The following is a 25,103-nucleotide window of genomic DNA, read 5'->3' as shown; positions in this document are numbered from 1 at the left end:
CAACATAATCATTTGGAAGGTTCTATTTATTTTCAAGTTTATTAATCTTACATACAAATTTTACATGTAAACTGCCCCTAAACTTGCATTATTTACAATACAATATGAGCAGCCCTTTCACTCAGTCACAGCCCGTCCCTGTGAAGACAAAACCATGTGATAAGCGTGAAGTACATCCTACGTTCATATCTGAAATGAGTTCCTAGGAGTACCGGTACCCGTTGAGCAAAGGGACAGCAAAGGTAACAAAATATTTTCCTTCAGGCCAAACAGAATGCTTGACACCGACTCAGTAAAGGTATGCAAAATAATAACACTTAATGTTTAACACCCGTCTACAGTTTCACGTTCACAGAGACAAGTCGCATGCGTCTTTCTTTCTGTGCCTTGAAATGAGGCTATCCGAAATAACCTCCATGACTGCCAGCCTTAAGATCAACAGATTTTTTTTTTTAAACCAAAGTGCTTGATTGTTCACTATTTAGGTTTTTACAAGAAATGTGGGAACCCCATCTGAAGGCAAAACATTCAACATGAAATAGAAAAAAAAGTGCCACTTCGGTGACAGGATGAATAACTGGAGCGATCATAGGGGTCCAGTGCAGCAAAGACATTCATGCTAAAAAGGAACCAAATCCGAAGAGGAAAATAATTATTTCACAGAATGAATATCCTGTTGCCCAGATTACCTGCTGATGTAGACACCGGATGCTGATGAAGTGGTTGGGAAGGAACTGAGCAGTCATCCAATGTAAAACACCATGCATGATTTTCTTTCTCTTAAAACAAAGGGGGCGGTTGGAATTTTACAGATTTTTGGTCCCATGGTAAATTTGAGACTTAAGAACAGGGGTGGAGAAACATATAACTCTGGATCCTGCCTACTATGCAATTGTTGAAACAAATAGAACCTCAGACAAACCGCCCAAAACATTTGCGTTTTCTGTTGCATTGCATTCTGCCACTAATGTACGATGGCCCTTGGAGGACTTGATAAAAAGTGAATTGGCCCCTCATAGGAAAAAGAATTCCATAACATAAGCTAATGTGTCATTTTCCATAAACAGAGGTCTTCTGAGACATAATTTCCAAAATTAACTAAGCCTTCTTGTATCAGCTTTAGAAGGTGGTGACAGAAGACCGAGGTCTGTTAGAATGCTAAACACTCAAAGGCGAAGAACCAAAAGGCAAAATGTTCAGGAGGGGCTGGAAAAAAAAAAAAGCACAGCGTTGACCATAAATTCACTATTGCTTCAAAAGACCTCCTTAAAGATGCACTCGGGTGTCCGATGATCTTGTGAATTCAAATTGTGCATGTGTTGCCACTCAGTGCCACTTGTATGAAAAAAAAAAAAAAAAAAAGTAATCCGTGGAACAATCGTGGCGTGACAATGAAGCAGCGAGAATGTGACATTGGGAACTGTGTCCGAATATACACGCTACCCTCATTTCACAGCTCTGTGTGTGTTTACGGTACAGAGACTTTAGGCGAAGGTGTGTCGGTCATTTGCATGTAATGGCCGCTGGAGGAATAAAGGCAGCAAAAAACAAAACAACACATAATTTCCTTCCTCCTGGAGGTGTACGAGTGTTGGGCCTCCGGATTGGACAAGTGCACTGTCACTCTTCCATGCTGGCTCATCTCCACTGATCACACCGTGGCCTTGTTGGCTTGCAATCAGCTCATCCTAAGAGAGCAGGACTAAAAAATAAAAAATAAAAAAACCCAACAACAGGTGTCTCTACGAGCACAGGCAGTCATATAGCTTTTAAACCATCATGAAAGTTGTGTCTCATGAAGGATCTGTAATCGCGGGTTGCCCTCTCTCTTGCTCAGTCTGTCATTTGAACATTGCCTCATAAGCTTCGCCCCATTATGATGACATCTTTGGGAAAGCCCTCCATCTTGGCCACCTCAAAGCATCCCAGCTTACTATAGAAGTCCATCATTCTCTTGTCAGTCTGGCGAACCTTGCAGAAAGCACCCTGGGAGCCTGGACACGGCAGACAAAAGGCACAGGAGCCATGTTATCAAAAAAGAAAAAAAAAAAGCTAAATCATCTCTCAGAATTACTGGCAAAATTTGCAACAGTTTGTTCACGTTTATGTCTTTTTGTGACTCTTCAAATCTGTTTTGCGACCTGCTGATGACAGCTGTTACATTGGGAGCTCAGTAGCAACTTCCCACTGAGAACTTCCTGTTAATGCCTAGCAATTGCGACGTACTGTTCATCAGGTGAGTGTGGCTTAGGTCCCATGATGTCATTATAGAACGTTTAAATTCCAAGCGTAACTGAACCAGAAAAGCCATTGGTTGATTCACCGATCAAACTCCTGTTAGACAATACCTAAAGTTGTGCCGAAACACTAAACAGTCGGACATGGGCATTCAAACAGTTTGGAGAAGATTAAATCAAGCTTATAGGGCAAAGGTTAAAGCACACTTTTGGTTCATCATGAGAAATAGTCCAAAAGTCCACAAGCAATAACTTTTTGAGAGTAGTATATGCTGTGGCTGGAGCAGTGATCATGGCTGCCACCTACCGTTGGCCTTAAGGGAAGACAACAGACATCCCATCATGCTTTTGGCCACACTGGGATCAGTGACCTTTGCATGAATGTCGACCTTGATGAGGGAGGGGAAGTTGGACAGGAACGATTCCGGAAGACCCTCCTCTTCCTCATGGAAACTCAAAATCATCTTCTACGGAGAAACGGACAGAAAACTGAGCAAGGTCACAGAAGCATGATGACAACAAAGTGGGGAGAAGAAGAAGTTACCTCAGCCTCCGTGAGGTCCTTTTGACCATCAGGTTTGAGGTACTTCTCTTGCATAAAAGGAATCCAGCTCATCTCGCATTTCTTGATAAAGGGCTTGACGTCCACCGTGCCCAAAGCGTAGCCGCAGATGCCTTCATCATCCTCCAGCACAAAGCCGTAGTCCGGGCTCAAAGACAGAAGACCTCCAACCAACCTGTCATAACACAAGTCAAAGCATTAAAACGGTCACAAGGTAATGGAAATGCATGCTATCCTGGACTGATTTCTACAGCAGTTTTCGAAAATCAACATACGGATCTCATCTGAAATACCAGGCTCTTGTGATTAAAAAAAAAAAAAAAAAAGACATAATTTGACCTATTTCCTAAAATCCTTTTACAGCAGAAGTAATAATTAATTTGAACAGGCTTTTCCTGGAATGTTTCTGGTTTCATCTTGCAGCACAAGCCACATTGGGATTAGTTTCCGTAGCAGCAGAAGGATCTCAATGTTCAAAGGTATCAGGAGAATGGTACAAAAACATTTTCAAGGTATTCAATATACCATGTAATAAAGTAAAGATGGTCATCGTCAATTGACGGGGAATAAAATGAAAATGTAACTGCTCCTCACCAAAACAACACCCCACCTACTTTTTAGCACAAAGGCAGCAGCATGCATTACGGCTGCTTGTCATCAACTGCAACTGGGGCCTTAGTCAAGCCAGAAGGAATTATGAGATGCTTCAAACAATCAATGTTAGCACAAAACTAGGTGTGTCCCGATCCGATATCGGCCCCAAAAACATCATCGGATTATATCGGTGTACACCCAAAATCTCCGATATTAGCACTTAAATCCAAGCAGACGATTCCAGCCTCCGGTCCTGTTCTTCGATCCAGCAATTGTAATGTGCGTCTCAAATAGAAATGAGTCTCACTTGTCACCGATGAGGTCAGATTCCTGCTCTGAGGAAGGTGCATCCTCCATTCCTTCATAGTACATTTCTTTACAAATTTTATACACCGAAGCCTGAAATGAAAAAATAAATAAATACAATTAAAATAGGAGAGAAACCTGTGAAAGTGGCATGTTCAGCAGGGAATGCAAGTAACAGCAAAATATATTTTGCATGCATTCATACAATTTAAAAACACCTCACCTCGTCTTTGGCAAAGTAGGGCCTTATTGAATAGATTTTGGAGGTAGGCAGTGAGGGCGGAGGCTGGTAGAAAAGATCGTTTGCCCCATCTATTGGCAACAATCTCTGTGGATGTCAAAAGACACTGGTTCAGTTTCCTTGAGTGGGAGAGTGAGGAAGGCTTTGGTGCTTTGGCCAACCACCTTGCTATGCATTTGCTACAATGAAACCACTGTTAAACCAAGAGGACGTGTAAGATTAAGCCAAGCGCTCAAGAAAATAGATCAAAATATAGAAATATGGTGATTAAAAAATTTTTTAAAAATCCACTCCTTGTTGATCTGACAGTGGGCCACCGGAGCAAACATCAGCACAATGTCAATGTTACTTTTGGAGCACAGCGCGACAAACAAGCGCACTTGTGTTTGCTTTGCATATACAGCAAAACAAAACAAGGGCGGTATTTGGTCTGACCAAGGTTTTACTTGCTGAAGGAGATGCTCCCTTTCCCTTGAGTAAGGCATCGCAATATTTCGCTGCGCAACCCTCCTGTTGAGAAAAAAATAATGAAGCTTGCGCCAAGAGAACTCCAGGGGGAAAAACATAGGTCAGATTTGAGCTAGGAGAGTCAGTCAATTATATGTCAGTTGCCATTGGAAGTTTCATTCCTCTCCCAAAGATGGAGAGGTTACTCTAGCCCGGACAGTTCCGTTTTATCCTGGAGTTTTCTCCCCCATTGCAAGTGTGCACGCGAACTCGCTTGCGCTGCGATGCTTGCGCGGGCGCTCGCAAAGAACTGGCGTGGGAATTTGTGCGCTTCCTGCAAAGAAATGAGATGTCATGAAAAGAAAAGTAAAAACGCTTGCTGTGCTTGCATGCGCCGCCTGCGCTAAGGGAAGGGCAGCATCTCCTTGGGCAGTTGCTGAAAGAAATCCAAATGGATAAAAGTTTGGACTGTAAGCTCACCTTGCAGGAGCAAGTTTAAAGTGACTGTCAAGGCAATGAATTAACCACCCGCTGCCAACCCCTCTCCGAAAAAAAACCTCAGGAGAAGTGAAGGGGGTTGACTTCCACACTGTTTAACAATCAGCTCACCTTGACATACCAAATCCCTTCATACCGGCACACATTGACCATTGTCTGCTTACAACACTTTTTGTTTTCCATTTGATTGCGGCAAATTCAGTGCATTAGATACCTGGAACTCTCCTGCTAGACCTCCCCTAAAGGCCCACGGTTCTTGGTCTCCTTTAGGGAATTGTGCTGAGGATTGACTACGACACCCTGTTAGGAGCAGAGCCAAGCGGAGAGTGTTACCAAAGCATGGGGCTCTCGCACACAGGGGGGGGGGGGGGGGGATTGCGGAGAGGAAGGAAGGGCGGTTATCTGTTTCTAAAAGCACAATTCAATCGGAATTCAAGCATTGAAAATAAACGATAGCGCCTCTTTTGGATTCTTTTAGGCTGAAAGGGGGCTCAAGCAACTAAAGCTTACGTGACTACGATACGAGCAGCCTCAACTCCAAGGCAGCAAAGTGGAAACATCGTGCAGGCCTAGACAACGTGAATGACGTGGAATACATCTCGCACGCTCCCCCAAATTTATATAAAGCTGAATTTCCTTGCCACGAGACTGTCGACTAAGCAGCATAGTGTATTGTATGTAAGCTTCAGCTGCCGTCGCCCCCGCGGATCTCAGCACCCGGTGTGAAGTCACATTCTCTTCTCAACTCATCTGCCTTGTCACATGAGTGGGGAGCGCGACTCATCAAACCACGCCGACCCCTGAGGCCCTACAACACACCGACCGGTCCTGTCTGCTTACCATCCCAAAACAATAAAACTAAAGGGGCAGACCAGATTATGAACTATAATATGGCGACAGCGTGTTAAAAAAACCAGGAACCGCGAAGACCCTGCTCCAATGTTTGTGAGCAGTTTGAAGAGAGGCTCTGTTGCATGAGCAGACAAGTGGAACGCAACTGCGTGAACCCGAGAACGGCTTAACAAAAAGTATCATGAAGCACTTCTGACACAGCAAGCGGATGCACCCACGGGGAGGAACGCTGAAATTGCTTCAACTTAATACTATCGAATGACCCAGAATGGAGAAAAAGCATCTCTTACTGCTTTCACCCACACAATAAAATTAAAGACATCATGCAGCCTTAGCAGAGTCCAATCTGACAAGCATAACGATCAGAACTACATAGACAGAAGGGTAGGATCAAGCACGAGGGTTAACTTTGGAAGCAAAGGGTAAATTCCCTTGAGTAGGTGCATCTGGCTGGTCTGAGCCACTTCTACAAGCCTACTGACAGAAACAAACCCAAAAGAAAAGCACAAGTTAGAGAAGCTGCCAGAAAAAAAGAGAACATTTAACACTCAAAGTTCAAAATCGCTGCGCAAAAATGTGACTTCCTCCGGGGGTGGGACAGCCTCCTTTCCTCCAATTAATCTATCATAATTATCAGTCGCATTCAAGAAAAAGGCATGAATCCGTTTCGCCTGCACTGCACATACATCGGCCATTGTCGATCCAATAGCAGTAGAAACTTGTACTGTGGATTCTTCCATCTGTACATAGTGAAGGGAGAAAACAGTAGAAGATCATTATTAATAGTGGCACTCGGTACCAAAAAAAAAAACAAAAAAACAAAACAAAACAAAACAAGGCGACTAAGTGCCGGCTGCACAGCTTGCAGCATGTTGACGAGATGGGGAGTCAATTGTGCACATGACAATGCGGCACTCAGCCTTCAAATTGTGGTTTTGCTAGGGTGGGTTTGCTGCCTGCTGTGTACTGGAGTCCTCAGCTTTACCATTTAGGACAGAAACCTGTAAATGAAACTGGGTTACACGGAGTAACCGCCAGGCCATGCTGGTGCTTCAGTCCACTGACGACACACATTCATGTTCAAGCCAATCGTTGTTAATCAACTGAAACAAGGTGGACCATCTGACATACCAGTAGTTAGTTACATGTAGACAAAATATTGTATTTCCTTCAACAGTGGCCTCAACCCTTATAGATGCTTTGCTTTGATGAATCACTGGGGGTGTTGCCCATTTGAATAAATAAACGCTGTACCATAAATTTAGTCATCATCTGCATGTTCGCGGTTCACAAATTCAAATGTATTTTTCTGAGTAACCTATCCCGAGCCAACTGCTGAAAAACTCACGAGTGCCGGTTTTGTGCTCTTTCTGATATGGTCTAAGGCAGGGGTGTCCAAAGTCGGTCCTCAAGGGCCGCTGTCCTGTCTGTTTTCCAGCTTTCCCAGGAGCAACACACCTGATTCAAATAATCAGGATTGTTCTAATCCTGCTTCAGAGCTGGCTGATGAGCTTATCATCTGAATCAGGTGTGTTGCAGCCCAGAGAGATGGAAAACAGGCAGGACAGTTGCCCTCCAGGACCGGAGCTGGACATGCCTGGTCTAAGATGTCGCCCAAGCCCCGTCTAAACAGGAACATAATGTCGTAATTGGTGTCGAGGTAGCTTGGTAAGTCACGCATCTCGACTGAGAGACAAGCTTAGAATGTCAGGTTAGGGCTAAATTTAGCTTGAACTGTTGGTGGAAGTAACAGAGTCTTCACTACACGCACACCTATAAGTGCACTTCTGATGCATTTTTTTCTACCAATCAATATGGCATAGGTGTCAAACTCAGGTCCTGGAGGGCCGCTGTCCTGCGTGTTTTCCAAGTCTCCTTGTTGCAACCCACCTGATTCAAATCATCAGATCATCAGCAAGCTCTGCGCAAGCCTGACATTGAACCTGTTCATTTGAATCAGGTGTGTTACAACAGGGAGACTTGGAAAACATGCAGGACAGCGGCCCTCCAGGACCTGAGTTTGACACCTATGCAATATGGTGAAGCTCACATTCTTTCATAAATTAATACAATTGGTCAGTCTCCATGTTGCCCTTTTTTTTCACTATGATGAATGACGTGTAGCGGTGGATATCTTTACCAAAACACTGTCCCACACAGCCGATAAGGCAATCTGTAAAACTAAAGCCATCAGTTTAAAGAAACGGTCAGCGACAGAAGCTGCAACGATACATATATTATATACGATATATACATATACGATTGTATACAGTATATTTATTATGACACGGTATTATGAGGCAACATATTTTAATTGAACATCATTATTCATTAGAAAACAATATCTAATTATATAAGAATTTGTATTGATATTCATAATAAATACTTGTAAAAATATGTTTACACAAATAAGTCGCCCCAATAAATGTTTTGCCCCTTAAGAGGTCTTGAAATCTATACGATTAGGTAAACAAATGCCACTGAGGAAATATAGCATTTTGGTAGAGGTGGTGGGGCAAAAGGATGGAATTCACCCTGTTCCAGACTTTTAAGTAACAAATTAGCCTCATTACAAGTCTCCTCTTTGAAGCAGAATTTTTGAAATGACCTTTTTTATGCACCAGAATGGCCTTCCATATTCAGTGAATCAACTTGCTGTCCAAGCTCGCATGCGCGCTAGGGCGTGGAGGAAGGGGATGCCCCACAGGTGCCCATCCCCACAGGCAGAGATGGAAGTGAGTGGCTCCGTGTGGGAGTGCAGTCGTGACGATACTGGATACACAGCAAGCAGCAGTTACCCTTGATAGGGTCATTTGCCACTGAGATTTGATTTGGATTTGTTCAGTACATCAGGGATATGCTAGGGCACAACCAGCATTTAGTCAGATTTAAAGAAAAAAAGTAACTGTGTATGCATAAAATGAGAAACTGCTTTTGCGCTGAATCTTAAATTAGCTTGAAAATACTAAAAATTAAAAATGAGAAGGGCCATACATCCTGTATTCAGGGTGGCCATGTTCTTTAGTTACTTTTTTGGTTCATGAACAATGCGATCCGTGAAGCGGACTGAGAATAAGCCACAGCCCTTTGATGTATATGAATGAATGATGCAAATATGCCTGCTGAGGTTTGATGACCAAGTTAATCCAGTTGCTTGAAACAAAAGACCAGTGTGGTTCCACTTATACACACCTAGCCACTGGACAAAGGACTTGACCATGGAAATGATGCTCTTGATGTCCCAGATGTAAGGGTAGAGGTCATACAGGATAGTGCGGTTGGCCGAATTGGACAGACGTGTGAACATCTGAATGACCGAGCAGCACATGTCCTCAAACTTCTCTGCTCTCAACTGCCATTCTGCAACCTGCAGAACAAAATAGCTCCAATTCATGCCAAAATTCAAAATTGAAGGCTTTGTGGTCTAAGTCCACTTCATCTCTAGTTGATGCTACACCACCCGATGGACATTACGGGTAGCACATATCCACCATTTTGTTTCACAGCACCAGCAACTTCTTTTCACTTTGGGGTTCAACAAACTGACACATTTCCAAAGAAATTACCAACCTTCTCGTCTTCTTTCATCTTGCGGTTGACGCTGACAACGCTGCTGTTGGCTCTCAGCCAGTTGAACTCTTTCAACATCTGCATGGCCTTGGGGCCATGCTCGTAAGGCAGGTAGAAGAGTTCCGCTAGGAGGCACAGGTCCTCAATGGAGAGCGGCTCCACGGCGAACAGCGGCTTCTCATTGGGACCTGGCGCAAATACATCCTGTGGGGAACAAAGCAAGGGTCAGAAACTTTTTAGGATAAGAGGGGAGCACATCAATGTATACAATAAGCAATATATATAATAAGGATTGTGAAGTGCTCAAAACCTGTCTGTGGCACCTGTTTGAGTTGATCGTCAGTCTGCATGGGTGCAATATCGCTCCCAGGATCCTCCTGTATGGACTCTTCAGAAGACTTGGACTCTGCCAAGCTCTCCTTGTCTGTATCCATGGGCTTCAGATCTTCCGCCATCTTGTCAGCCAAGACTCGGCCCTCAGGTTTCGGCTCTGTGCTCGCCTCTACATCCGGCTCCTCCTGCTTCTCCACCACCATCTCCATGGGCTCCTCGTCAGAATCCTTCTTCTCCACCTCCATGGACAGAATATTAGCATCAGTCCCCAAAAAACAAAAGACACTTTTTATTTAGATACTATACTTCCTCATATAGTGGTGGATGGATGCATTTATTTACTCAACTGGAGCTACTGCCCACTCCCGAAAAGCACTCAACACAGGTATTTGACCTGAGGCAATTATTTATTCAAGTGGACAAGGCACCCAGTAAACTAATATGGGTGAGGCTTCTAGAGCGGAGGCTACTTTTTGAGGGAGTATAGTAGTATTGTTTTTTTTGAAGCAGAATCAAAGCACTACCTCCTCTTCCTGCTCCGGTGTTTTTGCCATGAGGTGAGGTTCCAGTAATTGAGGCGGCATGGCCGGAGACATGATAGGCTGCTGGAACACAGTTGTCACCGTGGTATCTGAGCAAAGTGTGGGAGGGGCCATGGAGGACACGTCGATGACTGCACTTTTGGCACCGCTCTGGGGCACCTGTCGGCCTAGGGGGGATAATGAAACCATGTTGGTTATGGCACTACGGTAGACCAGGAAGGGAAGCAAATGTTCGACCAGTTTTCTTACTATTGTATTGATGAGGCACAACAAAGTCTCCAAGCCACTCGGTGAGAGCCAGTTTCAGAGCAAGCTGGGGGCTGTACAACATGTCTGTCTCCAGTTCTTCATCACTCCCCTCATTCTCCAACTTAATCTGGATGGAAACTGTGCTGTCCTCGCCGTCAGCTGATAAGGACCAAGAGGATTGTAACACTTTAACAACGGTCCATTGTAAAGCAGACATTTTCTGAAATGGATCTGACGTACTCATGACCACATCCTTGCGGACCCCGTTCATGTTCGACTTATACCAGGTGGCCAGAGTGTGGATAGCAACGAAGTTGGACTCAAACTCGCAGTTGGGGTTGGTGAGGACGCCCTTCAGTCTAGGGATGAGTTCTGTGGAGCGGCCCTTGTAAGGACCCAAGAAGAGCCTCTTCTGGTCGTAGTCATTGGCGTGAATGTTGTCCCAGATCACAGGGGCTCTTCTTAAAATCTTAGATACTTCTTCTATCGACTCCACTGTGATGTCTTTGGACACCACTTTGGGTCCTGTGAGGAGACAAGCCTTGTGAGCGTCAGCTTCAAAAATCAGTAGGAATAATTCTTGCCAGAAAGTGTGTCACACATGCCTGTCCAGAGAATATCGATGCCAGGCAACAGCTTCTCTCCAACTGTGTGAAGGTAGGGAGACTGAGAGACATTCGGGTAGCAGAAGGTTCCACAGTACTCTGCAAATAAGGACATTGATCAAGCAAATCAATAATGAGGCTAAAAGAGATTAGCATGAAATTGCAGATCGTTAAAATTATACCTGTGGGACAGAACAAGAAGATTTCAGGCTCTCCAAGATACTGGTAGATTTCATTCGTGATGGACACCTGAGCGTGCGCAAAAGAGCTGAACACCTCCTTGTCGGCAGGGCACATGTTGTGGTCGATGTCGTCAAAAAGTAAGGCAAATGACTTGCAACCAAAGTGTGTCACCTTATTAACAGAGATAAGAGCTTGTTAATAACATGCGGCAATAAAGTGGGATCTCAAATGCCTAGAAAGTGTAGTTTGACCAAACGCCACCCACGTTCAGGAAAAGAATGTCTTAAATAAACCTCACAAGACTACATCTCAAGCAGCATTAAGAGTAACTTTGTGGTTACTTATGTAACCTTGATTTGGCTCTCCTGTGTATTTGAGCCCTTCTATTTGCACTGTCTGACAAGAAGTAGTTCCAAGTGAAGCTGTCAACTACAACATTAACTTCCTGCAGCCGTAAGCCTGTCACATTTGCGTGTTGAGTTTCAGCCCATTACATTAGCGCAATGACCCCAAACAACTGTTTTGCGGCACATTAGTGTGCCGTAAGAGATCATCCGGTGTTCTAAAAGCCCGGCCCAAGTGTGTCCATATTTGGCACTGGTTGCTAAGCTACTGAACAGGTAGTAGTCTTGTCTTTTCCCACTGGTTTGGATGTTAAACAGTTACATCAGCAATCCCTGACTTTGCTTACAAAGAGGAGAAGCAATAGAGGTGCAGTTGCGGCGAATGTTGATTTTAATGTAGTTTTTATTGATGACGATGCTTAAGTCACACGTTTCTATCCAGTACATCCAGACGACAGAGATCTCAGTCCATCACTGTGCCTTTTTTTTTTACCCTGTCACACTACGTCATTTGTCTTGTGTCCAAAAAGCACAGCAAACTGGGTCACCACATCGATTTCCTCCACATCTTTTACTGTACAACTTCACCAAAATCTCTTGCTGCTGTCACCCAGAAATCACAACATCACAAACTCTCCGATAGGATGTGTCGTCTGTGTGTGCGTTCAAAGCAGCGCCGGGCCCAAATGAAACATATTTGAATTTGAGTGTCGCAACAGCAAATGCCCAGCTTGCAGGCTGCCATAGGACCTGCCACACTGTTTCGATTTTGAACTGCAGCAGTATATACAGGATGAATGGGATGGTCACCACTTACACTTGGATGCCCAAAAAATGGTGTGTAAAGTGCAAGAGTGAGGCAAATTTTAATATCTTGTTCATAAGGAGTGCTTGTATTGTTTTTAACAGAAACCTTGGATTGTTTTTGTCAAAAAATATTGCAATACCTGGTCCAGTTTCCTCTTGAGTGCTGTGACCTCTTTCTGATTGGAGAAAGTGATGTCAAGTCCGGGAGAAATGGCATAGATGAACTCAATGCCATACTCTTTGGCTGCTCCAATTAGCGTCATAAGTTGTTCTGGGAGTTAATTGGAGGAAAGAAAAAAAAAGAAAACACTTAATACAGATGGCCATGTGTCATGTACACTTAAGTAACAAGTATAAATCATTTCCTCATCTGTTCTCAAAAGTCACCTGCTTCCTCTACTGAGTACAACTCCCTCCAGAACATTCTGTGTTTGTAGTCATCTTTCGGGGCATAAAGGTACGTATTCAGTCCCCATTTCTGTTGTCTGTGAAACATAGTGATGGCAACAATTAGAATGAATGCACAAACATGATTAGAGTAGGCAGGATGACATATTTCTACCTCCGAAACAACTCTTTCCTCTGTTCCATTGTCCACGGCCGTCCATAAAAACCTGCAACAACAAACCATACAATCACTTTTCATGCAGTGCTGCTAATATAACAAGTGGCTTTCTTCACCCCTGGTGTTAGTCTGCTTTTCAATCGTTTGCTAAACACATGGACACCTGACATGCGACCAAAGAATGGTCATTCTTTTTTTTTTTAAATCCAGTGAACATGTGTAGGGAAGAACAACGACCGAGCCAAAAGAAATGACAAGACAACCTGGAAATGGGTAATGGTGATTGATAAGACTGCTGGGTGCTGTTCAACGACATAAATAGAAACATTTTCTCAGACACGCTATACGATGAAACGCGTGTTCAGTATAGAAGTCGATTGACCTATTTATTGCACGACTGCAATTCACACAAAGTACCTTCTACCACTCCACTGATGAATTTTCGGTGGCCCGTCGTTTCCACACTGATTCCGCCGGACTCTTCCAACAGGCCGGGACCAGCGGCACAAGCCTCTCCCGAGACTGGGCTGGGGTTCGGTTCGGATTCCACCGGTGTCCTCTCCAGCGTCTTTTCTTTTTGGACCATTTTATGGTAGAAAATCCTCGGAAACGAATAAAAACAACCCAGGAAAAGCGCTGCTTTTTTCACGGAATGCCGAGCAAGCCAATCGCGTCAGACGGCAGGTCTGGCGTTGCTGGGTTTAACAGTGCCTTCCAGGAACAGTCGAATAGCCGTACCTGTTTCGCAAATAATTTAATCGCAATCTTATTCAGACTGGACAAAACAAATTCTTAATGTTAATATAAAATGAACCACAATACATTTTGTGTGTAATCCGCGCGTTCGCTCGACTCTGGTGGATTTGCCGTTTTTCCCCCCAACAATTCTTCCTGTTTACACCCAGTGCGCATGTTCACTCGACTAGTTTAAACCAGTCAAAACCAGACCTGACCGACCAATAGCACAAATGCCCTTCCACCTTCAAGATAGTTCACATCCATATTAGCCAAGGTAGAAAACCAAGACACAAACGGACAAATTTCGCATCTAATTTTACTTAGTATGGACAATTAAGAAATATATGCCGTAAAAATACTTCGGATTTAGACACAGATTAACATTTTATTGTGGACATTAATGTGGATACTTGACCGTGATAACGAATGATCATAACGGCCCGGCTTTATTATATTCGCCGTTGCGTACTTCATCTTAAGCGTATTTATTATCTTTGGTTCTTCGGCCCATATTAGGAATGTAGCCGAGAGCCAATGTTTGAAAATGGAACGTTTTTCCCCTCCTCCCAACTGAACAAACATCTTGTACTCAGTTTGCAGTTTTTCGTTCAGTACATACCGTCAGCCTAACATTAAAGATGGTGTTTAGATTTTTCACATTTGTTAAATCTGTCCCTCTGAACTTATTGTAATTCTGTACATTTCTTTTGGGTTGCCTCTCTGGCTGCATCTTGTACCTCTAATATGATTTTGAGAAACCATTGTGCCCCAGGAAACACGAGCAATCTTAACAGAAGTCATGACGGACGATGTGGCGATCATTTTACAGACCCTCACAGTCTCACGCTGATCCACCTTCAGAGAAATATATCAAGACCAAACACTCACACTTTGAACAGTGTACTGTCCTATAGTGGAAGTGACAGCAAAGGTGACATGCTTCAATGACGAAACGAGACAGTTCAGGTTCCTGTTTTTAATTGATTGCAGTACATTTAAATGTATTACATCCTCGTCCAACATTTAAGGAGCCCCATATATTTTTCTATTTAAAAATGATTCTCTCCAAACACTTACTTTTGGTTTTACATGTTTAAATAAACATTTTAAATTTGTTTCATTTTTTTAAGCTTCTTTTACTCTTAATTATAAATCTTCTCTTCAATAGAAGGTATTAGACTTGCCCAAACAAAATGTAAACAAAAATAAAACAAATGCCACAACAAACTGAAAAGACAAGTTTTGCTCTTGAGGTAAGTGTTTTCTGCTTCCTGCGGCAGCCTCCTGTTACCTCTTCAGACTCCGCTGCGCCTGCTTTAGTAAAGTGTCGAAGTCTAGTGTCTTCACCTTGCCTTTATCAGATGCCGGGTCATAGTCTCTGTTAGAATCTGAGAAGCAACATGGGGGTTACAATGTGAAAGAATGGTGTGAGCAGGTTGAGAGCATCTCTCGTCTTTTGCACTACCTAGGTCAGCATAAGTGGTTTTGCAGAACTGCCTCCTTCCACCAAAGCACAGATCAAATGGCAGCTCATCAGCCTTACGCAGCTTGTTTCCATTCTCAATGGCAGTGAAAGCATCCTTGGTGTCGTAGTAAGTCACAAACCCGTAGTTGTCCCTGTTGCAGGTATTTGTATTAGCATCAAATGAGACATGACTACTTCACTTTATGATGATTTGTAATTTAAAGCTGTGGCTTGCTTTTAAAAGAGCGACCTGGGACATAAACCAGGAGGCCCCAGTTATGAGCAGGCCTGCTTATGCTTTAGCATTATATCTTGACCCTTGATGTCACAAAAGAGACCAAAAGGGTTCAGTAACAATGCAATACGGCAAGTCAAACCAAGAAACAAGGAACACTCACCCTTGTTCCCTAAAGTGCAGAGTGCAATCCTCCACTTCGCCAAAGTAGGAGAAACGCTCTCTGAGCTCCCTTTGGGTCATTGTGCCTCGAATTCGACCAATGTAAACAACCCGCCTCTCCTCCTGTAGGGTACATTTTCAAAATACATCTCGTAAGGTAACTTACTTCACAATACACCAACTGTGTAATTTACAAGCTTACAATGGCTTTGTCCTTGCGAGACTTCACATCCTCAGCAGCGTACCCATATCTCCTCCGATATGAAGGACTAAAGAAAGACCACCTTTAGCCAAATTCAACCAAGCACGAGAAAAGTTTGCAACTGCTACAGTGTACCTATGTATGGATCTCTTTTTCCTCCATGGCACTTGTCTTTGGGGCGATTGAGACCGCGATCTAGAGCGACTCCAAGAACCAGAGTGAGAGGAGGAATATGAGTATTTTCTCCTCCTTGGAGGAGAGCGGGATACGGAGGACCGTGAAGACGAACGAGATGAAGAGCTGGATCTGCTGCGAGAGCGGCTATGATGAAACCTATAAAGGAAGAGGAGGAAGATAAAGTCTGATGAGTCACAAGCCAAAAGGAATGCAGATGATGCCAAGTGGATCTAACCTTTTCTTAGATGGCAAGTGGGATCTCGACCGAGATGAGTGCGAATCAGACTCTATGCTGCTGGAAACAGATGGTGAACGTTGGGATCTTCGTTTTCGCCCCCTCCGTTTGGGGCTGGGACTGCAAGAGGCAGGATGCCAACGATATGACCTCTCAAAAGACTTCTTCCTAAGAATTCTTTCGGCCGATTCGGTCTCCTGACGCGCTGGAGAAGCTTCCGGAGTCTCCAGAACAGAGGATTCTGCTATCCCATCGATGCCATTATTCAAAGCCTCTGGAGTTGGTGAAGATACCTGCGGGTTTGGGTTTGACTGGTAGGTGGTCTCCTGGATGCATGGGGGCCCTGTAGTGGCTGTAGCGAGATTCCTTATGGGTTTAATCGTGATTTGCTGTTTGACATTCCAGCGGCTGCCTGCTTCACCAGAAGAAGAAGCGTCTCTGCTGGGTAGGCAGTAGTCGTGATCCATGCACACCACACTGTAAGGCACAGTGGCGGGAGCTGCAGTGGGCTTGGCACGGAATTTGGCTGAGGTCAAAGAGCGGGCCTCGATCTGAATAGCCTTGGAGGGGTTTGATTTGGATGACTCTGTGGCCCTGGCCTTTCCCAGCAGAGCAACAGGGGCCAGAGGTTTCCACATCTGGTGTGGAGGAGTGGCTGGAGGAGTCAAAGCTAGAGAATATAAAGAGTGCACCATTACTACAGCACGCAATTAATAGCAGGTGGCCATATGTGATGCAAAGATGCTAATCTCTTGTACTACAAATACTGCTACTGGTTACTCTAAAATGGTTCAATGATTTGTTGTTTACGATGATACTAATGCAGCGTGTTATACCGGAGACAAATTCCTTGTGTGTTCTACATACTTGGCCAATAAAGATGATTCTGATTTGGAGATACAGGAACCCTAAATTCTCAACTAAAATCGCAACTTTTCAGTAGGACTGAACAGAGCTAAATCTGTGACTGATGTTTTGCATTGGAGGCTGTCAGTTTGTGCCGTTTGACAGGAAGACGCACCGAGTGAAGGACTGCTGCGATAGCTTATTGTGTTTGCCAGCCACAAAATGTTTGGCTACCTTTTAAAGTGGTGGATTGAGAGACGAGTTTAATTAATTAATTGCTGTATTAATGTCATTTTTTGCAAACAACGAATATCTGCCACTGAGTATGATATCTCTCTCCATGTGTTATTCCATTTGTTTTCAAATATTCACTCCAGAAAACCGTGACTATTGAAGCTAATGTTAGCATGTCAATGATGTTAGCATTAAACTAGCGGGACAGTCTCAGGGCAACATGGTTTTGTTTTAAATATATGTGTAATAATCTTCGTTTTATGTTTAATTTGCAGGTTAGTGTCAACTGGGAGTGACATTAAAATGCTTAAAGCCCATGTTTGGATGAAATGTATTATTCGCCAAACTGCTGCTTATGGAGTGCATTAAGTTTAATGTCACAATAGAGCACTTGTATCTCAAGTATGCGCTTGCAAGTTATCGCAAACAAAATCGGCCAAATGACGGCTCATATCTCAAAAAAAGAAAAATGTCAATCCGGTCACTAGGCAACACTACTTGGCTTGCGTTTCGAGGTTCCACTGTCATCATTTTGTAAAACACATTTCCATTTACTTGATATAAATTACCTGCAGGGCTTGAGAGATCAGTGACACGCTCCACAACAGTTTTTTCGCGTGGACGTCCGACACTAAAAAGGTAGAACAAAAGTTGTTAATGCTTTGCATCTGATTTGGCCTTACGTTTGGCTGTGAATCACAGTGTCGAAGCCCATTTCAAGGGCATTACTGAGTCTTGACGGCAGGTCTTGGCAAAAAAAGTGGAGTCAGGGCAACCACACATTTGACTCCATCACACCCACAGAGCAGCGTGACAGCTGTAGGGTAACTCACCTAGAGTTTCCTACAGCTGCTGCTCTACCACAGACCTCCGGTATACTTTGTTGCTCTCTGGCTGAAGAGAGATAAGGAGAACGGGAGACTGTCAGAAGAGATTTATTAGTGAATTGAAATGTCAGTTCAAGTCCCACGCAACTGCCACAGCCAGCTAAGGCATTCAAAGGCTTAACAACATAACAACTAACAATATTAAATGAAAATTGGAGTCCAGTTGCTGTACACCCAATGTGAGGTTGAGCCTCGTGCATCCACCAACAAAGGTGTTAAATGGATTTGCAGACTGGGCAGAATTCCACAGCACAAAGCAGCTTCGCGGCCCCCACAAAACACAACCTTCAGAAAATGCTTTGCACAAAAAAGCTGCCAAGTGCCAGTATACGCGCATGTATTCAAATAATTGCCTTTTATGTGACGCAAGTCAAGAGTTGAATGATGCTTCTTCATTCTCATGATGAAACAAAACGTATAGGTCACCTCCATCAAGCTATGAGAACGTGAGCTACCATTGCAGACCAAGAAATGGGGATGAGTAAAAGGGATTAGTTTGCTCACCTTGCGTTTCCTCAAACTGCTCCAGCAGGCTGGTCAGATCAGCTGCCTCAATACCTATAATGCAGAAAAACCAACAAATTAAAAGACAAGACCAACAAATGGAGTCTATGGGGAAATGTTATGTAAAGTCGATTGATGACTTGGAAGTCCGAAGCAATTTCTGAGACAAGATTCTGACATTTGGAGTGAAATTTGAGTTGCCAATTTGCCACTGTCAATTAGCTATTTAGCTGTGCATTTGTAAAAATAGCATCTTATTTTCTTGAGAAACGGTGGTGTACAGTTGACAAGCTCACCCATTTCAGTGGAGAAGGACTCAATCAATTCCTGTGTTGGACTCTTTGCCTTTGGAGCTTCAGTTTGTGCTGTGACTAGCGGTTTTGGTTTCAACACAAGTTTTGATGTAAGACTTGATGATGCCATGGGATGAAGGAAAGGAGTCGAACAAGATTTGGCATTTGTTGTCAGGGCCTTTGTAGATGTGCTGTGATTCTTTGAGGAAGGCGTGGAGCAAGGAATGACCTCAGGCACATTCTGGCCAACTACGGTTGTCTGCAGAGGACTGGGAACAGAAACGGGAGCAGCAGAGGTGCACTGGATTGTCTCTGTGGTAGTTTTGACAAGCCTTGGTGTCCGCTCAGTGACTTCCGTTTTATCTTCTGACAGTTTTGAATCTTTGTCTGTTGATTGGCTTGAGACTTTTGGTTGTGCAGGGACAGCATTAGCAGGTTTTTTGGTTGAGGCGACCATATAAGCGGGCGGCACTAATAGTGCCTCGGGGGTAGGTGGGGCGCAGGGTCCACGGGGTTGCCAGGCGGGTTTGACCTCAACTGACTTTTTTGCAGCCTGGAAGGTGGGCCACCGAGGGTCTCTTGGGCTGGGTTGAGGCAAGCAGGGGATAGGAAGTAATTCTCTGGGCGGCTCCGGAAGGCTGGGCCACTTGGTGCTATTGTCGCCTTCTTTATCCACTGCAACAGGTTTCTTCTGCAACCGCAGTTGTCTGTACTCAGCCAGACTGAGGGACTTGGGCTTTGGCTCTGGAGCTGCAGGAGTCTCAGGTGGGAGGGGCTCATCTACAGTCAATGTGAAGTTTGGAACAGCTGCTGGGTTGCTGGAGGACATCGGGGATGATTGGTTGGAGAGCTCATCAGGAGCTTGGAACACTTGTTGGGACATTTTATCCGGTTGTTGGGAGTAGCTCGATTTTACGCCAGATTTTAAAAGTCCTGTAGGCTGTGGCGACACAAACGACACAACAGCTTTCACACGAGATTCAGCGGTCATAGTGGGGATTTCAGCTGATTCACAAGGTTGTGGAATGCTATCCATAGGTTCTACAGAGGGAGTTACAGGACCAGCTGTAGCTTTTGGTACTTTGTTTTTCTTCTGTTCCTTGAGTCGCCTCTTTTCAGACTTCTGGGGTAATTCTTTTATTTTATTTCTCGCCGCGGCACTCCTGAGGACCCTTCCCTCGACAGGTGGGCAATGTTTCTTACATTTCTTTTTCCTTTTCCGATGAGAGGGCATTCTTGCGATGGTGTCTTCTTTCTGCTTGTTAATCTTATTGCATTCTTTCCCATCTGAACATAAATTTGGATTTCTCACCGGAGCCTGAGGGAATGCTTCATCATCATCATCATCAACAACAATATGCTCAGAGCTGTCAGAATCTACTTCTTCCTCATCTTCTGCCCGTAGCTTATTATTGGGAGACTCTTCGATTGGTAGAGGAACTGGGAGGTCTTGGACAGCGAGGATGGGCTCTCCATTTTCACCCTGATCCACCACCTCCAGTAAGATTCCCCCTGCAGGTAACATCTGCGTGCCTTCATCATCCTCCATGCAAATCGTCATGCAGTATGGATGCATGTGTTTGACCAAGTCACGCAGATTGACTGAAAGGTCATCACCACCGTCCTGCTCAATGGTGACAGGAAATGGAAAACTTAGACCACCTAAGTCTTCCAAAGTGCAGTCAGAAGGTAAACTGGGCTTCATTGGGCTCAGAGTAAGAGACCCAGCATCTTCTTCCTCCCCGTCACTTCTTTGCAATGAGTGTCTCATCTTGGGGAGGTTCTGAGAACAAAGAGGAGCGAGTTAAAATTTAAATGAGTATACAGTATGGCATAGCCACCATTTATGGGGTGAAAGCTACCTTTCCAGTCGATAGTGGTCTTGAACAAAATGAGTCTTTCTCTGGAGAGGACTGCGGCAGACAGAGTAATCTCCTGAGCTACAATATGGGGGAGAGGGGAGTACAAGTAAATGACATGTTTTCCCCAGCAGTAGCAAATTTAACGTACATAAAGTGTATGAAGCCTTGTGTCATTTAATCTCATTGTGGGCGCGGTGTGGGTTATGTGGCAGAAACTAGAGGGAGAGCTCTTGTGAGCTCTACAGCTGTGCACTAACCGGCGAGTGTTCCTTGCCCTGACCCGACATCAGGTCCGACTCAGGCAGCATGTCAAACGGAGACAGGTTCTCATCGTCCATATTGTCCAGTATGTCCGCAAGCGCGGTTAACAGTGTGGCTTCACCGTCTTCGTCTAGTCCTTTAGTCTAAATGATGATGATTATAACAGAAATAAAAACAACAACTTAAGACCAAGAGCACTTCAAAATAGACATGTAAAATGAAAATTGACAAGCCAATCATATAAGGACAACGATTAAACATGTTGGCTTCTGGAAAGCCGTTTGCTCATGTGGACTTGCCTCGACATACGGCGTGTCAAAAATGGAAAGGATGGAGGGGTCCAAGCAGCTTTGAAGAGCCTCAGATGGTTCTCCGGAGCACATTTCAGGAGCCTAGAAAGACAGCAGATATAATCTCAAAACACAATCTGTTTGAAGTCACCTACAAGAAACTGTATTTACATGATGGACTGCATGTTACCGACAGTGCCCTTGTAAACATGTATGTTTTAATATTGACCAAGTGACGGGGAGGAAGAAGTTGAGTGCGGCGACACAAATCTCTAATTACAGTTTAAGAATAAAGTAAAATCTGGGTAAATATTGATGACAAAAAAAAAAAGACAACAATGACTTGTTATGTTCTTGTATTTTATGAAGTATATAAAGTAAGAATAAGAAAACCTTTATTCGTCTCACATGGAGAAATTCCCTATTTACAGCAGCAAAGTTATGAAAGGAAGAAAGTAGAAGAACAGAAGTATAGGAGCTGCTGTAAAGGCAGCCACTCTCACGGCGCCATCTTGAAGTCATAATAACAAAATAATACAACACAACACATAAGACACAGACAGTCATTCAATCTTAACCACTTTTTTGAATACTCTTTGAAGCAGTTATAGATGAAAGAGGAGAGGATCAAAGTGTCCTTTCACCAATAAAACTAAATAGGCTGGAGGTTTGAATTAAGACGCCTTTCTTTCAATGTGCAGTTTGCATATCCTTATGTGTGTGCGTGTGTGTGTTTTTAACTCATATAACATCCCACAATCCCAAAAATGTGTCTGGTTAATTTAACACAATTTTTTTTTAGTTGTCGAAGTGCGTGTGAATGCTTGTTGGTCTATATGTGCCCTGTGATTGGCCGACAACCATGTTTCTTGGGTGAACTCAGCTAGTCTTAACTCCAGCACACAGGGAACCCTGAAGAGGATAAGAAATACAGTGTCGAGAATGATGGATGGGGCATAACCTGTTTGTCTCCACTGAATTATAAATCTGATTAGAGGAAGACATTTATTTCTCCAACTCGTATTAAAATAATTTCCTGACATTTCTCCACCAAGGCATTTTTTAAAATATAAATACATTTTTTGGACACCCCGTACAAATCTTGGTCTGCATGGATTCGCTCACGTGTCTGCGTGTTGAGAGGCTTTTATCAGTGTTCGGACTTGTTTGATCCTTGACTCTCGCCGTCCACAAGGCGGAAGTCGCGCACCCACGTGTACAACACACCCTTATTATGGGACGTGTCCAATTTTAAGATTTGGAGACAAAATGACGATTTCAGACATTTTTACATTAAATGCACACGCCGGCAAATAGCAGAAGGGAAAATTCAAAACAATCACTATGTCTTGTGCGCATGGGTGACATGTCAGATATAATTCAGCCGCAACAAAGCACGTGTGAAGCTTTTCAATGAGTACATAAACGGTAATAGGTTTTTGTTCCAAAGCGGAAAAATTATCGTCAAATTGTGCAGCCTTAACTGCAAAGTCCATCGACGTGGACAACAACCTCGACGTCGCTGAAATGCTGACACAACACTACAGTGACCTGGCACGAAGCTAAGATCCATCACGATTCAACTCAAAACCAACCACCTAACTATAATTCAAAATGAAACAATTCAGCGTGAAACTGGATTTGTAAAGTCAACCGCAAAACGAGCAAGCTACCTACTTAGCTAGCACGCTGTCGTGCTGTCAACACGTGTGAGTGAATCAACCGTAGCGGCAACATTGCAACCAGGTGCGACTTATTTGAATGAAAAACATTAGAACACAACGTACATACAAGACAGGTGTGTAAGCCATCACAGAACACGACTGTCACCTATACTATTTGGCCAATTTAATACATTTTAAAAGTTTAAAGCAGCTCTGGAACCGGCTTGCTATTAACTAGTCAATGTGACGCTCAAACGACGTTAACTACACTGCCAATTGTCATTAATTCATAGATTAAGCATGCGACATGTATGTAATAGTAAAACTATAAAAGTGGCTTTAAAAAATACTGTGGTGACGCCTGGGTAGCATCCACGTGTCACTTCAGCATGCACAGTGTTCAATGTTTGCACTGCAGAGTGCACAAATAAAACCTAACATTCCGAATAATAGGGGAATTGTAAAGAAGTTAAAACACGTAACACATTCATTACCGCGCCAAGTGTATCCAAAGGGAAAAAATCCATATTGCACGTCGTTAAATTCTCCTCGCCTGTGCCCCACCGGACCGCCATCTTGCAAGTTTACTCCCTTACTAGCATATGAACGTGGGAATGCTTTGACCAATGGAAAACCTCCAAATGAGCCGGTATTTTTTTTATTTTTTATTAAATCTTTATTGAACAAGTCAGAATACAATTCTCAGCAAACAGAGAACAAAACAAACGTGCTACCAATGCATACACATTACAAGCGTTTAAACAAAAAAGAAGAAAAAAAACCAACAACAAATGAGCCGGTAGGAGACGCACGATCCTGGTAAAATGATGCAAAATGATGCTGAAACAGGAGTCAAAGGTAAACTAGTGCTAAACTCGTCACGTTTTGTAGTTCTTTTCCACCCACCTCAATTTCCGTTCACAGACCTTTATTCAAAATGTTTTTTTATACGCGGCTTTTTAATCTAAAAATATGTAGCTCTCAACAGACACGTTTTTAATCTGAAAATAATACACACACTATTATATTGTTAAAAAAAACATCACGAAAGTATGTCTTATCTACTAAGATGAAAGATCAAAGGAACGCAGACACGTTTCACATGAAAGAAAAAGGGGCTTTTAAGATTGGCGTTCGCTCAAGTCGGGAAGTCGGTGTGCTGTGAGTAATGTTTGGCCGTGATTGTGAACCGATATGTTCTCGATTTGATTCTTCTTCATAAACGCAATCAAAGCAACAACGTGAACGCAAACATTACAAACCACAAAACAAATGCGGAAAAACGCTGCGGAAAGCCAAAACACATCAACTCAAAAACGACGGCAAGAGTAAAAAAGGATCCAACTTTACGACACTCATCGGAAGTTTGTCAGGGCACCAGGGGGCATCGCAGGACCTGTCCCGTAGACCAGATCTTCCCCATTTTTTGGTCTCACGTGAACTACCATTTCCCACTGTCCTTTGTCTGTCGTGCAGTATCGATTACTGTGTGTCTTGTGTTAAAATAAGATACAGTCGGAGCTTTTTTTCCTTGCAGCATTTTCGGTTTGCAGTTGTTTTGTGTGTAGTTTTAGTTTGTTTGTGCGTGTTTATCTTTTTTGCTTGTATCGTTTTTGTTGTTGTTTGCAGCATTAATGCGTTTGCAGCGGTCGGGCGTTTGGCACGTGTTGCTCCTGTACATAAAATGTGCAAAAGCAACTGAAGTCCTTAAGGACTGATTGAGCTTTGACCCCATATGAGGGCCTTTTTTTAAAGTTTCAAATATCTGCCTTTTTTATGTTGATAATATACAAAGTTCTATATTATAAAATGTGTTTTCTATTTATTTTAATATCAAATATATGCAATTGATAATACATAATACAGCCTGAGATCACTTTATCTCATATCAATCTAAGGTTAGGTTTCTAAAATGGGATTTTTTTCCGATTTTATGGAAAATTTTCTGTCTCATTTCATTTGCACAGTGACGTGCGTGTGTGTGTGTGTATATATATATATATATACATACATTTTGCGCATGACGTCTCTGATCCAATGGTGAAATGACTTTGATTCTCTCATCTTTCATCTACAAAGCATATAAGGGGAAAAGTGGTTCAGATTGCACGAC

The 25,103-nt window shown here is 43.4% G+C and overlaps 2 protein-coding genes and 1 non-coding gene across 6 annotated transcripts; all 3 read right to left on the bottom strand.

Moving 5' to 3' along the window:
• Positions 1–8: 8 nt before the first annotated feature.
• oga (O-GlcNAcase) lies at positions 9–13,842 on the bottom strand. Of its 3 annotated transcripts, XM_086121898.1 has the most exons (19): positions 13,353–13,842; positions 12,933–12,984; positions 12,758–12,855; positions 12,511–12,641; positions 11,219–11,390; positions 11,037–11,135; positions 10,672–10,956; positions 10,432–10,590; positions 10,165–10,349; positions 9,631–9,879; positions 9,308–9,511; positions 8,930–9,104; positions 6,424–6,477; positions 5,100–5,185; positions 3,923–4,027; positions 3,701–3,792; positions 2,782–2,974; positions 2,545–2,704; positions 9–1,994 (listed from the first exon to the last, which is right to left on the bottom strand). In XM_086121898.1, the coding sequence occupies exons 1-19, from the start codon at positions 13,519–13,521 to the stop codon at positions 1,858–1,860; spliced, it is 2,805 nt and encodes a 934-aa protein (XP_085978024.1). In that variant the 5' UTR covers positions 13,522–13,842; the 3' UTR covers positions 9–1,857. The 3 variants fall into 3 exon arrangements, with proteins under 3 accessions (XP_085978024.1, XP_085978025.1, XP_085978023.1); XM_086121899.1 differs by lacking the exon at positions 6,424–6,477 and having other exon boundaries at positions 13,353–13,841; XM_086121897.1 differs by lacking the exon at positions 6,424–6,477 and having other exon boundaries at positions 10,432–10,956.
• A 792-nt stretch (positions 13,843–14,634) lies between these two features.
• On the bottom strand, positions 14,635–23,581 carry pprc1 (PPARG related coactivator 1). Of its 2 annotated transcripts, none has more exons than XM_086122772.1 (14): positions 23,485–23,581; positions 21,336–21,428; positions 21,033–21,179; positions 20,776–20,853; positions 18,917–20,696; positions 18,621–18,674; positions 18,063–18,150; positions 17,799–17,860; positions 16,150–16,819; positions 15,873–16,070; positions 15,738–15,804; positions 15,537–15,658; positions 15,139–15,290; positions 14,635–15,061 (listed from the first exon to the last, which is right to left on the bottom strand). In XM_086122772.1, the coding sequence occupies exons 1-14, from the start codon at positions 23,563–23,565 to the stop codon at positions 14,961–14,963; spliced, it is 3,693 nt and encodes a 1,230-aa protein (XP_085978898.1). In that variant the 5' UTR covers positions 23,566–23,581; the 3' UTR covers positions 14,635–14,960. The 2 variants fall into 2 exon arrangements, with proteins under 2 accessions (XP_085978898.1, XP_085978899.1); XM_086122773.1 differs by having other exon boundaries at positions 18,063–18,123.
• Positions 15,361–15,500, bottom strand: LOC147199153 (small nucleolar RNA SNORA50). Its single transcript, XR_015102170.1, has one exon. It is a non-coding gene; the product is annotated as a small nucleolar RNA SNORA50 (small nucleolar RNA).
• Positions 23,582–25,103: the final 1,522 nt, after the last annotated feature.

Source organism: Hippocampus guttulatus, chromosome 10 (assembly GCF_054856545.1).
Source record: "Hippocampus guttulatus isolate MCC_2025c chromosome 10, RoL_Hgut_1.0, whole genome shotgun sequence".
In the NCBI taxonomy this organism is placed as follows: Eukaryota; Metazoa; Chordata; class Actinopteri; order Syngnathiformes; family Syngnathidae; genus Hippocampus; species Hippocampus guttulatus.
Note: the sequence above shows the minus strand (reverse complement) of the source record. Positions and strands in the feature narration are given on the sequence as shown.